The following is a 15,240-nucleotide window of genomic DNA, read 5'->3' as shown; positions in this document are numbered from 1 at the left end:
CTGTAACTGTTATATGATTCTAAACTGTTTCTCTAGAGGGAGAGTCCAGAACAAGGGAGCATAACCTTAAAATTAGAGCTAGGTCATTCAGGGAGATATCAGGAAAGGCAGTGGAAATCTGGAAAACGATCCCCAAAAATTTGTTGAGGCTTCAAATTTCAAATGGAGATCGATAGATTTTTGTTAAGCAAGGATATTAAGGGGTTATGGAACCAAGGCGGGTAGATTGAGTTAAGATACAGATCAGCCATGATCTAATTGAATGGTAGAACAGGCTCGATTTGTTGAATGGCCTGTTCCTGTTCCTATGACTACACTGATTTTTCCCTTCCTGCCAATGGAAAATAGAGCAAGTGAACACACACAGCTCACCATTCTGTGGCACAAAGTATTCGTGACCCACTACACCACTAGCTAGAATGATTATTTTTACCTAGAGGTTCAGTGCACAATTTACATGCTTGCAAATGGAGAGGAGTTGACTAGTTCCAGGGGGGGAAATGTAGACAACCTTTTTTTTCCCTCCCATGCTGTACACAGCCTGGTGATGGAACTGTTGGTGATAATAGGACACAAACACAAGTTCAAGAAAGTCCATTTTTAAAGAAAGGAGCCAAGAGTTTGATGAAGGGAAAGAGAAATAGTTTGTAAGAATTACGTGAGCGACAAATTAGAATAGAACGTTACTTTAGCGGGTCCCAACATGCCAACCATTAATGTTTCACACTGACAGCCATCACTCCTCTGGCACTCTCCACATTTGCAACCCAAAAGTCATCTTGCTCCCCCATGCCAGCACCAGGAACTTCAAGAAGCAGGTGAGCAATAGAGGCAAATAAGGCCCACAATGCAAAACAGCTCAGAAAGAGCCTTTTCTGGTCCTTACTCACATCTATTGCTCTCCAATTACTTAGATATTGTTCGCACACTACTTGGCCACCCCTACATCTCAACAGCTTATCAGTATTTTTAAGAGAATGACAGCATTTTGTGGACCTGGTTGTTTTTTCCCCCCAAAATACAAATTTTTGGGTACTGAATCAGATCATTTTAGATTTGTCAACATTGACATTAAGAGAGTTAGCTAGTTGTGGGCAAATATGGGCTGAAAAAAACATTTTGCTTCAGAGCTTCAAGGTTTTTCTCCAGCACATCATGGGTGCCCACATGACTGACATGTTTCTTATGCAAATGCTCAAACGCTGAAAATCTGTTCACATGGGGAGGTTGGGAAAAACACAGGTTCGGCACTGGCTCAGCCCAGCACTTGGATGCAGATATGCAAAGAAATTCTCAGCTGACCCTTCTTTTGAATTAGAGAGTCCCGTACCGCAAGACTAAAGTGTTCATCATTTCCAGCAATTAGTGTCGGTTGTTCCCATTAGCTACTTTTGTGAGATAATCATTCGTATATTAATAGCAGCATTATGCTATGTTCTACTCACTGGTGTAGAATTTCCATGAGAGTTCCCCAGATCGCCTGCTGTAACTTTGGCGGAAATCCCGGAGAAATGGTGTAAACAGCCATTTCACCAGGGTTCCGCCAATCTCCTGCCAAAGTTATTGCGGGAAAGAGAGAGCGCCTCTGCAGAAATTCCTTCTACAGTCAATTGTAACTTGCAACAACTACTTTTTAAAGTATTTAATATATCTATAACTTGTGAAGTCAGCTTTTTTGGAGCTGGTCAGCTTTTGAGAGTTTTCTTTGGGTTGGCATGTGTGAGCGTGAGAGAGATGGAAACAAGAAAAAAGATGGACAGTTAAAATTTTAGTAATGAACATTGAGCAAATATATTTACAAACCCACAACCAAAGTGCACCTTTTGTTTCAGTACTGCCAAATATCCCTTCAGCTTTTTTACAGGATTTTCATTCCCAGAGTCTTGAACTCCAAAATACCACTGCTTAATCCAGATATAGTTTGCTGCAATCAGCTTTTCTGGAAGCTAGAAAAGAGATAGTTATTTGATTACCACAGTATCTTGCAATTAAACAATAATGAGCAAGTCAGCCCAATATCAACCCCATTTTATAATGAATTACACAACCTAACAAGTAACTACTGCAATACAACATGCCATCTAGTAGTATAAACTGGAAACTTGCATTCATTTGTGCAGCGACATTCAAAAAATCTTCCCTCTCCCTTCCTTCCTCCCACCTAAATGCACATCAAGGTGAAGAAATACCAGTAGTAGCAATTGGAACATTTTCCACTTCGTTCTACTGGAAGTATCATACACTGCTAATCAAGCCTTTTGAAGAGTGAAGATCAAGCTAATATATTTTTTTAAGTATCCATTAGCACAGAATTTTTTATTAGTTTATGGGATGTGGGTGTCACTGGCAAGGCCAGTGTTTATTGCCCATCCCCAATTGCCCTCGAGAAGGTGGTGGTGAGCCCCCTTGAACTGCTGCAGTCAGTGTGGTAAAGGTACTCCCAACAGTGCTGTTAGGTAGGGAGATGCAGGATTTTGACCCAGCGACGATGAAGGATTGGCCATATACTTCAAAGTCAGGATGGTGTGTGGCTTGGAGGGGAACTTGGAGGTGGTGGCTGCTGCCCTTGCCTTTCTAGGTGGAAGAGGTTGCGGGTTTGGTAGGTGCTGCCGAAGAAGCCTTAGCGAGTTGCTGCCGTGCATCTTATAGATGGTACACATTGCAACTACGGTACGCCGGTGGTGCAGGGAGTGAATGCTAAAGGTGGTGGATGGGGGTGCCAATCAAGCGGGCTGCTTTGTCCTGGATGGTGTCGAGCTTCTTCAGTGTTGTTGGAGCTGCACTCATCTAGGCAAGTGGAGAGTATTCCATCACACTCCTTACTTGTGCCTTGTAGATGGTGGAAAGGCTTTGGGGAGTCAGGTAGTGAGACACTTGCCGCAGAATACCTAGCCTCTGACCCGCTCTTGTTGCCACAGTATTTATGTGGCTAGTCCAGTTAAGTTTCTGGTCAGTGGTGACCCCCAGGATGTTGATGATGGGGGTTTCGGTGATGGTAATGCCGTTGAATGTCAAGAGGTGGTGGTTAGACTCTTGCTTGTTGGAGATAGTCATTGCCTGGAACTTGTGTGGCACAAATGTTACCCGTCACTTATCAACCCAAGCCTGAACGTCATCCAGGTCTTGTTGCATGTGGGCATGGACTGCTTCATTATCCGAGGAGTTGTGAATGGCACTGAACACTGTGCAGTCATCAGCAAACATCCCCATTTTTGACCTTATGTTGGAGGGAAGGTCATTGATGAAGGAGCTGAAGATGATTTGGCCTAGGACACTGCCCTGAGGAACTCCTGCAGCGATGTCCTGGGGCTGTGATGATTGACCTTTAACCACCACAACCATCTTCCTTTGTGCTAGGTATGACTCCAGCCAGTGGCGCGTTGCCACCCACCGCCCCCCCCCCCGATTCCCACTGACTTCAGTTTTACTAGGGCTCCTCGATGCCACACTCGGTCAAATGCTGCCTTGATGTCGAGGGCAGTCACTCTCACCCCACCTCTGGAATTCAGCTCCTTTGTCCATGTTTGAACCAAGGCTGTAATGAGCTAGGGAGCCAAGTGGTCTTGGCGGAATCCAAACTGGGCATCAGTGGGCAGGTTATTGGTGAGTAAGTACTGCTTCAATGACACATTCCATCACTTTGCTGATGATTGAGAGTGGACTGATGGGGCAGTAATTGGCCGGATTGGATTTGTCCTGCTTTTTGTGGACAGGACATACCTGGGCAGTTTTCCACATTGTCGGATAGATGCCAGTGTTGTAGCTGTACTGGAACAGCTTGGCTAGAAGCGCGGCTAGTTCTGGAGCACAAGTCTTCAACACGGCAGTCGGGATGTTGTCGGGCCCATAGCCTTTGCTGTATCCAGTGCACTCAGCCGTTTCTTGATATCACGTGGAAAGAATCGAATTGGCTGAAGTCTGGCTTCTGTGATGGTGGGGACCTCGGGAGGAGGCAGATATGGATCATCCACTCGGCACTTCTGGCTGAAGATGGTTGCAAATGCTTCAGCCTTTTCTTTTGCACTCACGTGCCGGGCTTCACCATCATTGAGGATGGGGATATTCATGGAGCCGCCTCCTCCGGTTAGTCATTTAATGGTCCACCACCATTCACGACTGGATGTGGCAGGACTGCAGAGCTATGATCTGATCCGTTGATTGTTGGATCACTTAGCCCTGTCTACAGCATGCTGCTTCCGCTTTTTAGCATGCATGTAGTCCTGTGTTGCAGCTTCCCCAGGTTGGCACCTCATTTTTAGGTATGCCTGTTGCTGCTCCTGGCATGCTCTTCTACACTCCTCATTGAATCAGGGTTGATCCCCTGGCTTGATGGTAATGGTACAGTGAGTGATATGCTGGGCCATGACTTTACAGATTGTGGTGGAATACAATTCTGCTGTTGCTGATAGCCCACAGTGCCTCATGAATGCCCAGTTTTGAGCTGCTAGATTGGTTCTGAATCTATCCCATTTAGCACAGTGGTAGTACCACACAACACGATGGAAGGTGTCCTCAGTGTATAGACGGGACTTCGTCTCCACAATGACTATGCGGTGGTCACTGCTACCAATACGGACATGGACAGATGCATCTGTGATGGGTAGATTGGTGAGGATGAGGTCAAGTAGGTTTTTCCCCTCGTGTTGGTTCTCTCACCACCTGTCGCAGGCCCAGACTGGCAGCTATGTCCTTCAGGGCTTGGCCAGCAGTAGTGCTACCGAGCTACTCTTGGTGATGGACATTGATGGCCCCCACCCAGAGTACATTCTGTGCCCTTGCTACTCTCGGTACTTCTTCCAAGTGGTGTTCAACATGGAGAAGTACTGATTCATAAGCTGAGGGAGGGCGATAGGTGGTAATCAGCAGGAGGTTTCCTTGCCCGTGCTTGACCTGAAGCCATGAGACTTCATGGGGTCCGGAGTCAATGTTGAGGACTCCCAGTGCCACTTCTTCCTGACTGTATACCACTGTGCCGCGCCACCCCTGGTGGGCCTGTCCTGCCGGACATACCCAGGGATGGTGATGGAGGAGTTTGGGACATTGGCTGAAGGTATGATTCTGTGAGTAAGACTATGTTAGGCTGTTGCTTGACTAGTCTGTGGGACAGCTCTCCCAATTTTGGCAGAATAAAAAGCCCCTTATACTTCTGGTTGAAATTACAATTCTGGCCTGAACAACTGTTCGTAAGAGTGAGGATATAAAATGATTACAGGATACTGAGAGAATGGTTTAAGAACGTACGAATTCGGAGCAGGAGTAGGCCATACGGACCCGCGAGCCTGCTCCGCCATTCAATAAGATCATGGCTGATCTTCGACCTCAACTCCACTTTCCCGCCGATCCCCATATCCCTCAATTTCCCCTAGAGTCCAAAAATCTATCCATCTCAACCTTGAATATACTCAACAACTGAGCATCCACAGCCCTTTGAGGCAGAGAATTCCAAAGGTTCACAACCCTCCGAGTGAAGAAATTCCTCATCTCAGTCTTAAACGGCCGACCCCTTATCCTGACACTGTGCCCCCTAGTTCTAGACTCCCCAGCCAGGGGAAACACCCTCTCAGCATCTATCCTGGCAATCCCCCTCAAAATCTTGTATGTTTAAAGCAGAAAACCTCATCCTACTTTTTTCAAAAATTGCACCTCCTGGAGTAAGTACAACTTCTCACAGGCTTGGAGGTCATTTTAATTTACTCATAACCAAGTCACTTATGTGTACAATTTCCTAAGCAAACTATGCATCACCTCTCCAGGCAAACAATACTAAAAAGTGTCGGAGATGGATCTTTTCTGTAACTCTTTCCTTTTCTCCCCTCAAGGCAGTTAAAATGAAAAACTACAATGCTATAAATCTGAGATCAAAGTTAGTACTGGAAATCCACAACAGATCTATCAGCATATAAAAGAAACAGACAAGAATTAAATTCTTTCAGGTACAACACTATCAGAATGGATAAAAGTTGCCCTGCTGTGCATTTCCAGCTTTTGAAATATTACATAGTATTTACAGCACAGAAACAGGCCATTCATCCCAACAGGTCCATGCGAGTGCTTATGCTCCACCCACAATTCTTTGTCCAACCCAATCAACATATCCTTCTATTCCTTTCTCCCTCATGTGTCTATCTAGCTTCCTTTTAAATGCATCTATGGTAAGCACGGTGGCATAGTGGTTAGCACTGTTGCCTCACAGCGCCAGAGACCCGGGTTCGAATCCGGCCTCGGGCGACTGTCTGTGTGGAGTTTGCACATTCTCCCCGTGTTTGCGTGGGTTTTCTCCGGGTGCTCCGGTTTCCTCCCACAGTCCAAAGATGTGCGGGTTAGGTTGATTGGCTATGATAAATTGACCCTTAGTGTTAGGGGGATTAAATACGTGGGGTTACAAGGATAGGGTGGGATATGTGTTGGTGTAGGGGTTACGGGGATCGGGTGGGATATGTGTCGGTGCAGACTCGATGGGCCGAAATGGCCTCTATCTGCACTGTGGGGTTTCTGTGATTCTGTGATAGTTGCTTCAGCTACTCCATGTGGTAGCGAGTTCCACATCTAACCACGCCTGGGTAAAGAAATGTCTCCCAAATTCCTTAATGGATTTATTAATGACCATCTTATATTTATGGCTCCTAGTTCTGGTCTCCACCACAAGTGGAAGCATCTTCTCAAATTCTACCCCAACACACTTTTTCATAATCTTAAAGACCTCTCAGGTCCCCCCCCTCAGCCTTCTCATTTCTAGAGAAAATTGCCTATTCAATCTTTCCCGATAGGTATAACGTCTCAGTTCTGGTATTATTCGAGTAATTTTTTTTTGCACCTCCTCCATGCTCATATTCTTTTTATAATAGTTTCACAGTTGCTGGAAGCCTACAGGTACATGGTCCAACTGGCCATTTTTCACATCTGCCAACCATCAAGCTAACATTCAATTTTTATAGTCAGATGGCATCTCTGATTACATCAAGATTCACGATCATCAGAAGTGACCTTGGCTCATTTCCATCTATGGCTGACATGCAGAGAAATCCATCTGCATGTTGAAGAGTCTCCAAAACTACTCATAGTGTAAGTGCAGGCTGGCAGAGCCAATGCTTAGGGACTACTAGAATTTAGCCAGCTAAAACCATACAACTTACTAGCACAGATTATCATAAGCTTTTAACTGCTCGTTCAGCCAGGACCACCCAGTTATGATTTGCAAGGCTACCTGGAGTGGGGCTGGAACTCAGGACTTCCCAATTCAGGAGGTGAGAAGGCTATCGCTGAGCCACAATCCTGCTCTGATTTGACTACACCAACTACTACGAGTCTCATTTGGTGGCAGATGTTATAATGGATTCAGCACAACACCCCAAAATCCAGTGCACATGCTTTACACCTACCCGGGAAACATAAGAACATAAGAAATAGGAGCAGGAGTAGGCCAATCGGCCCCTCGAGCCTGCTCCACCATTCAATAACATCATGGCTGATCTGATCCTAACCTCAAATCTTCTATCACTCTGCATCCACCCGAACCCATGTGATCTCCCAGGAGAGGCCAAAAACCAGATAAAGACCCAATGGCCAATTTGGGAGAAAAAAATCTGGGAAATTCCTCTCCGACCCATCTAGGCGATCGAAATTCTTCCAGGAGATCACTCTGTCCCTATATTTTCTACAGTACTTACCTTCTGTAAAGGCGATCTCCACCCCAGCCAGGAACAGGAATAAAACCATCTCCTGAAATCTAACACAGAATTAGAACACAGTAGGAGCAGAACAAGGCTACACGGCCCCTGGGCCCACTCCACTACCCACAGGGCCATGACCATTCCGAACCTAGACTCATGTCCAATTTCCTGCCCGCTCCCCGTAACCCTTAATTCCCTTTACTTCTAGGAAACTATCTATTTCTGTTTTAAATTTATTTAATGATGTAGCTTCCACAGCTTTCTGGGGCAGCAAATTCCACAAACCTACCACCCTCTGAGTGAAAAAGTTTCTCCTCATCTCAGTTTTGAATGAGCAGCCCCTTATTTTAAGATTATGCCCCCTAGTTCTAGTTTCACCCATCATTGGGAACATCCTCACTGCATCCACCCGATCAAGCCCCTTCACAATCTTATATGTTTCAATAAGATCGCCTCTCATTCTTCTGAACTCCAATGAGTAGAGTCCCAATCTACTCAACCTCTCCTCATATGACCACCCCCTCATCCCCGGGATTAACCGAGTGAACCTTCTTTGTACTGACTCGAGAGCAAGTATGTCTTTTCTTAAGTATGGACACCAAAACTGTATGCAGTATTCCAGGTGCGGTCTCACTGAAATATGCTTTCAGTGCCTCATTAGTCTCCTGTATACGAGGTCAAAACATTTGTGACAGATTTTAAAATCTTCCATCAAAAGCTCACCAACCTCAATAAAAATTTAATTGTGATAATTTTAAACCTCTTAATCCGAGCCAATATTTGCATAAACTCATTTAAAGTGTACGTGCATAATTTTTGAGTTTTAAATGTTTAATTTAATTTAAGGCTTATATATACCCTTATACGATGATGAAAGCAAGTCCTATGCCTGCTTTTACCAGCCGTAAGAGCTTTGTGGGCAATTGCTGGGCAAATAGCCCAACTCTGCGCCAGCAATACTGAGTTTCCATGCGGTTCGGATGATCTGTCAAGGCGTATAATTTGAATTCAGAGAACTAGAAAAATTCCAGATCTGGATATAAAAAAGATACAGAAAGGTCAATAATTGCACACACAAAGGTACCTGGACTAGGTCATCCTGTTGCAGGCAGGGAAGAAGTTCAACATTACTCAATGTTTGAAACAGTGTGGCTCTTAGAGCACAATAATTATCACCCCGAACTCTTCTTACAGAACTGAAAGTTTGACATACAGCTTCATACGCCTGTTAAAAGAAAAACTACATTTACAGCATCCTCAAATACCTTGTAAAATTTTCACTATAGTAGCCCAAGAGGAAAATTCCACACACTTACATCAGCATTTAAAGCAATTTTTAAAAATTTTAAACTTCAGGTTCATTCCTGGTTTAGAAAAATAAATTTGCACTAGAAAAGAGATTACTCGAGAGTTGATTAGCAAGACCACGAGACAACATTGCAAAGTTACTGGTTCATAGCAAGTTTATAGAACCTACCAGAATTCCAGGAGCCGCTGAACACAATAGCCATTGGAGGAAACACAGAATCATGGAAAACTACCTTAACTTTTAAGCAACAGCAGCAAGCATGCATCAGAGAAAATGCACTCAATGCACTTGGACCACCATTCTGCAGGCTTATTGTGGAGTTTCCCAACTATGGTCTAGCACATTCGTGTATTTTCTGCTATGATCATAAAATTATCGATGCATTCTGCATCATGACACCGAGTGGATTGTGGAAAAGTTTATGAAGTAGCGTATATAGACTGCCAAAAAACTTTTCAAAGTTTAACTCGCAGTTATATAGTGCCTTTAATGTAGTAAAACATCACAAAGTGCTTCACAAGAGCATTATCAAACAAAATTTGGCACCGAGCCACATATTAGGATAGATGTCAAAAGCTTGGTCAAAGAGGCAGGTTTTAAGGAGCATCTTAAAAGGAGGAGAGGTAGAGAGGTTTAGGGATGGAATTTCAGAGCTTAGGGCCTAGGCAGCTGAAAGGATGGCCGCCAACGGTGGGTCAATTAAAATCGGGGATGCACAAGTTGGCCGAATTGGAGGAGCGCAGAGATCTTGGAGGGTTGCAGGGCTGGGGGCGGTTAGAGAGATAGGAAGGGTTGAAGTCATGGAGGGATTTGAAAACAAGGATGAGAATTTTAAAATTGAGGCGTTGCCAGACGGAAGCCAATATAGGTCAGCAAACGGGAACTTGGTGTGAGTTAAGATAGGGCAGCAGAGTTTTGGATGAGCTCAAGTTTATGGATGGTGGAAGATGGAAGAGCATTGGAATAGTCATGTTTTTGAGGTAGCAAAGGCACTGATGAAAGGGTTTTAGCAGCAGATGAGCTGAGGTAGGGGTGGATGTTACAGCGGTGTCAGTAGGCAGTCTTTGCGATGGATCAGATATGCGGTCGGAAGCTCACCTCGGAATCAAATACAACGTCAAGGTTGCGAGCGGTCTGGCTCATCCTCGTTGCCAGGGAGACAATGGCTTCGGTCTTCCCAATATTTAGTTGGAGGAACATAAGAAATAGGAGTAGGCCATTTGGCCCTTCGAGCCTGCTCCACCATTCAATATCATAGCTGATCTTCTTCCACTTTCCCCATATCCCTTGATTCCCTTTATATTAAAAAATCTATCGATCTCATATATATTCAACGACTCAGCCTCCACAGCCCTCTGGGGTAGAGAATTCCAAAGATTCACCACCCTCCGAGTGAAGAAATTTCTCCTCATCTCAGTCCTAAATGGCCGACCCCTTATTCTGAGACTGTGACCCCTGGTTCTAGACTCCCCAGCCAGGGGAAACATCCTTCGTGCATCTACCCTGTCAAGCCCTGTAAGAATTTTGTATGTTTTAATGAGATCACCTCTCATTCTTCTAAACTCTAGAGAATATAGGCCTAGTCTACTCAATCTCTCCTCATAGGGCAATCCTCCCATCCCATCAGACTGCACTCCCTTCTATGACAAGTATATCCTTCCTTAGGTAAGGAGACCAAAACTGTACACAATACTCCAGGTGTGGTCTCACCAGGGCTCTATATAATTGCAGCAAGACGTCTTTACTCTTATACTCAAATCCTCGTGTAATAAAGGCCAACATACCATTTGCTTTCCTGATTGCTTGCTATACCTGCATGTTAACTTTCAGTGATTCGTGTAAAAGGACACCCAGGTCCCTCTGAACACCAACATTTCCCAATCTCTCACCATTTAAAAAATACTCTGCTTTTCTATTTTTCCTACCAAAGTGGATAACTTCACATTTCTCCACATTATATTCCATTTGCTATGTTCTTACCCACTCACTTAGCCTGTCTATATCCCCTTGAAGCCTCTTTGCATCCTGCTCACAACTTACATTCCCACCCAGCTTTGTATTATCAGCAAACTTGGGTATATTACATTTGGTCCCTTCATCCAAATCATTGATGTAGATTGTGAATAGCTGAGGCCCAAGCACTGATCCTTGATCAACTAGTTTCAGCCTGCCAACCCGAAAATGACCCGTTTATTCCTACTCTCTGTTTTCTGTCCTCGATCCCATGAGCCTAATTTTGTTTAATAACTTCTTGTGTGGCACCTTATCAAATGCCTTCTTAAAATCCAAATACACCACATCCACCAGTTCCCCTTCATGTATTCTGCTAGTTACAACCTCAAAAAATGAACAGATTTGTCAAACACGATCTCCTTTTCATAACTCCGTGTTGACTCTGCCCAATCCTATTATTTTCTAAGTGCCGTTACCACGTCCTTAATAATAGAATCTAGCATTTTCCCTACAACTGATGTCAGGCTAACTGGTCTGTAGTTCCCCGTTTTCTCTCTCCCTTTCTTAAAAGACATTTGTTACCTTCCAATCCGTGGGAACTGTTCTAGAATCTATGGAATTTTGCAAAATGACAACCAATGCATTCACTATCTCTACAGCCACCTCTTTCAAAATCCTAGGATGGAGGCCATCAGGTCCAGGGGATTTATCAGCTTTCAGTCCCATTAATTTCTCCAGTACTATTTTTTTTTTTACAAATACTAATTTTTTTCAGTTCCTCATTCTCGCTAGACCCTTGGTTCTCCACTATTTCCAGGAAGTTTTTTACGTCTTCTTCCGTGAAGACAGACACAAAGTATTTGTTTAATTTCTCTGCCATTTCCTTATTCCTCATTATAATTTCTCCTGTCTCAGACTGTAAGGGACCCACATTTACTTTTGCTAATCTTTTCCTTTTTACATACCTTTAGAAGCTTTTAGTCGGTTTTTATGTCTCTTGCTAGTTTACTCTCGTATTCTATTTTCCCTTTCTTAATCAATTTCTTGATCCTCCTTTGCTGAATTCTAAAATCCTCAGGTTTACTACTCTTTTTGACAACATTATAAACCTCTTCCTTTGATCTAATACTATCTTCAACTACTCGCTAGCCACGGTTGGACCACTTTTCCTGTGGGGTTTTTGTGCCTTAAAGGAATTTATCTTTGTTGTAAATTATGTATTAATTCTTTAAATGCTAGCCATTGTTTGTCTACTGTCATACCTTTGAATGTAGTTTCCCAATCTACCAAATTTGGTTTGCCCAATCTATATGTAGATTAAAGTCCCTCATGATTACTGTATTATCCTTGTAACATGCGCCTCTAATTTCCTGATTTATACTCTGCCCTACATTACAACTACTGTTTGGGGGCCTATAAACAACTCCCACCAATGTTTTCTGCTCCTTGCTGTTGCTTAGCTCAGCTCCACCCAAACTGATTCTACTTCTTGATTTTCCAAGCCAAGATCCTTTCACTCTACTGTCTTTATCCCATCCTTTATCAGGGCTAACGCTTTTCCTTTTCCATTTTGTCTATCTCTTCTAAAAGTTAAGTATCGTGGAATATTTAGTTCCCAATCTTGGCCACTTTGCAACCATGTCTCAGTTATGGCTATTAGATCAAACCTGTTCATTTCTATCTGCGCTCTTCATTCATCTATTTTGTTGCGAATGCTTCGCACATTCAGATTTAGTGCCTTTAGCTTTGACATTTCTATATTTCCCTGATGTCACCTTAGTCACTGATGCCCCATTATCTTAGTTACTCTCTGTCACTTCCTGACCCACTCTGTTTATTTTAACCCCAAACTCTACTATGCTCTCGAGCCTTGACATTTCTCTCGCTGCTTTTAAATTTACTCTTTCCTGAAAGCCCTGTCTACTGCCCTAGTTATTCGGTTCGCCAGTACGCTGGTCCCAGTCCGGTTTAAGTAGAGCCCATCCCAACGGAATAGCTCCCTCTTTCCCCAGTACCCCATGAACTGAAACCCCTTCTTCCTACACCACTCTGAGCCACGCATTTAAACCTCTAATCTGTTTGTCCCTATGCCAATTTGCGCGTGGCTCAGGTAACAATCCAGAAATTACCACCTTTGAGGTTTGCTTTTTAATTTGGATCCTAGCTCCTCAAACTCCCTCCGCAGAACCTCATTTCTAGTTCTACCTATGTCGTTGGGTCCTACGTGGACCACGACAACTGGATCCTCCTCCTCCCACGTTCTCCTCCAGCCGCAAGGAGATGTCTTTAATCCTGGCAGACAACACAACCTTCGGAACTCTCGGTCGCGGCTGTAGAGAACAGTATCTATCCCCCCCCCCCGCCTCGGCTATACTGTTCCCTACCACAACAACGTTCCCTTTCACTCCCCCCAATTGAATGGCCTCCTGCACCATGGTGCCATGGTCAGCTTGCTCATCCATTCTGCAGGCTTTTCCCTCATCCACATAGGCAGCAAGAACCTCATACCTGTTGGGCAAGGGCAAAGGCCGAGGCTCCTCCAGCACTGCACTTGCCGGAGTTGCAGTCACACCCTCCTGTCCCTGACCACTAACCAGACCTGTACCACTACCTAACCCAAGTGGTGTGACTGCCTCCTGGATCAAAGTGTCCAGGTAACTCTCCACCATCCCTGATGCCCCACAATGTCTGCACCTCAGACTCCAGCTCAAAAACTCTGAGCTGAAGTTCCTCAAGATGCAGGCACTTACTGCAAACATGGTTGTCTGGGATCACAATGCTCTCCACAAACTCCCACATCCTATAGTTGCGGCACACCACCTGCGCTGCCATCCATATATGACCTTGTTTTATTTAATTAAATGTAATTAAATTTGTAATTAGGTAACTTCATTTATAGTGTAGTTTCATGACTACTTAACTTGATCTAGATTAAGTGAAGGGTACTGAAATTATATATCTACTTACAACACAAAGCACTACAAGTAGTGTAGGCAAAAAGCAGCAACACCTTCCCCCTCTTCTCCAAAATCCCACTCTTTCCAAATTCCCAAATAAAACACTCTGTTCAAGTCCACTCCGTTTAATCCCGCTCTGCGCAGAAATTTCTGATTATCCAGTAATGGACGTCAGGCAAGCAGTGTGACAAATCAGAGACAGTGGCAGGGTCGAGAGAGGTGGTGGTGAGGCAGCGCTGGGTGTCATCAGCGTACATATGGAATTTGACATGTTTTCAGATGATGTCGCCGAGGGGCAGCATATAGATGAGAAATAGGAGGGGGGCCAAGTATAGATCCTTGGGGGACTCCAGAGGCAACAGTGCGGGAGTGAGAAGAGAAGTATTGCAGGTGATTCTCTGGCTATGACTGGATAAATAAGAATGGAATCAGGTGAGTACAGTCCCACCCAACTGGACGACGGAGGAGAGGCATTAGAGGAGGATGGTGTGGTCAACAGCATCAAAGGCTGCAGACAGGTTGAGAAGGAGGAGGAGGGATAGTTTACCACAGTCACATAGAATATCATTTGTGACTTTGATAAGGGCCATTTCAGTGCTGTGGCAGGGCGGAGACTTGATTGGAGGGGTTCCACGCAAAAGGCTGCTACTTAGACTTAAGTGATGGGAATTCAAAACAAGAACTGTGAATGGATAAGAAACTGGCTGTAGGGTAGGAAATAGCAGGTAACTGTTAAGGGGTGGTGTTGGCATGTTAGAGGGTGGCATTTAGAGGGTGGCAGAAATGCAGAGTGCAGTTTGCCCAGGGATCAATAGTGGAATTTAAAGTTTAAATCAACACCTTGCAATCAAAAGGCTAAATGTAAATTGAACAGGTGACACTAAAATGGAGAGAGATTTGGCAGGAAAATAGTTAAATCCAAAAAGGTAAAGACCTACAAAACAAGTTTGAATAAGTGGGTCAAGGACAATAAAATTAAACAAGATATTGCATATGGAAAGGAAAGTGGGCAACATCTTGTACAATATGATTGGCAGAGTTAACAAAGTGAAGGTAAAGTTAATAGATCTGAGGGCATCAGTAGAGTCGCTGCTTAAAATATCCAGTCACTGCAGATCAATCAACGAACCAAACTAACTAAATCGCAACCTCTCCACCACCTTTAATGCCCTTGTCCTCATTAAAATCATTATACTCGCTCACCCTAGTCGTTCTCCCGGTATACCCCCCATCTCCACTCCCTTAAGTCCTAGGGGTGCAGATTTGAATGTGTTTGGCGGACAACTGGTCTAATCATCCATTACCAGGTTTGGCGAGAGCATATAAAGCACTACCGGGTCCTGCTCTCCAT

General features: G+C 44.2%; 1 protein-coding gene across 5 annotated transcripts in view; it reads right to left on the bottom strand.

The window, feature by feature from the left end:
- Nucleotides 1-1,755: 1,755 nt before the first annotated feature.
- LOC147117625 (uncharacterized) overlaps nucleotides 1,756-15,240 on the bottom strand; it is a 58,998-nt gene continuing 45,513 nt past the window's right edge. For 4 of the 5 annotated variants that reach the window (XM_085988759.1, XM_085988761.1, XM_085988760.1 and 1 more), the window contains exons 9-10: nucleotides 8,755-8,895; nucleotides 1,756-1,946 (exon numbers count right to left, since the gene is read on the bottom strand). In XM_085988759.1, coding sequence (XP_085844885.1) covers nucleotides 1,761-1,946; nucleotides 8,755-8,895 — 327 coding nt within the window. In that variant the 3' untranslated portion in view covers nucleotides 1,756-1,760. The remainder of the gene's footprint in view (nucleotides 1,947-8,754; nucleotides 8,896-15,240) is intronic. The other variant, XM_085988763.1, reaches the window with a different exon arrangement.

This window comes from Somniosus microcephalus, chromosome 5 (assembly GCF_052327205.1).
Source record: "Somniosus microcephalus isolate GS21.2 chromosome 5, FLI_Smic_1.0, whole genome shotgun sequence".
NCBI lineage: Eukaryota > Metazoa > Chordata > Chondrichthyes > Squaliformes > Somniosidae > Somniosus > Somniosus microcephalus.
This window is presented reverse-complemented; position numbering and strand designations above follow the sequence as displayed.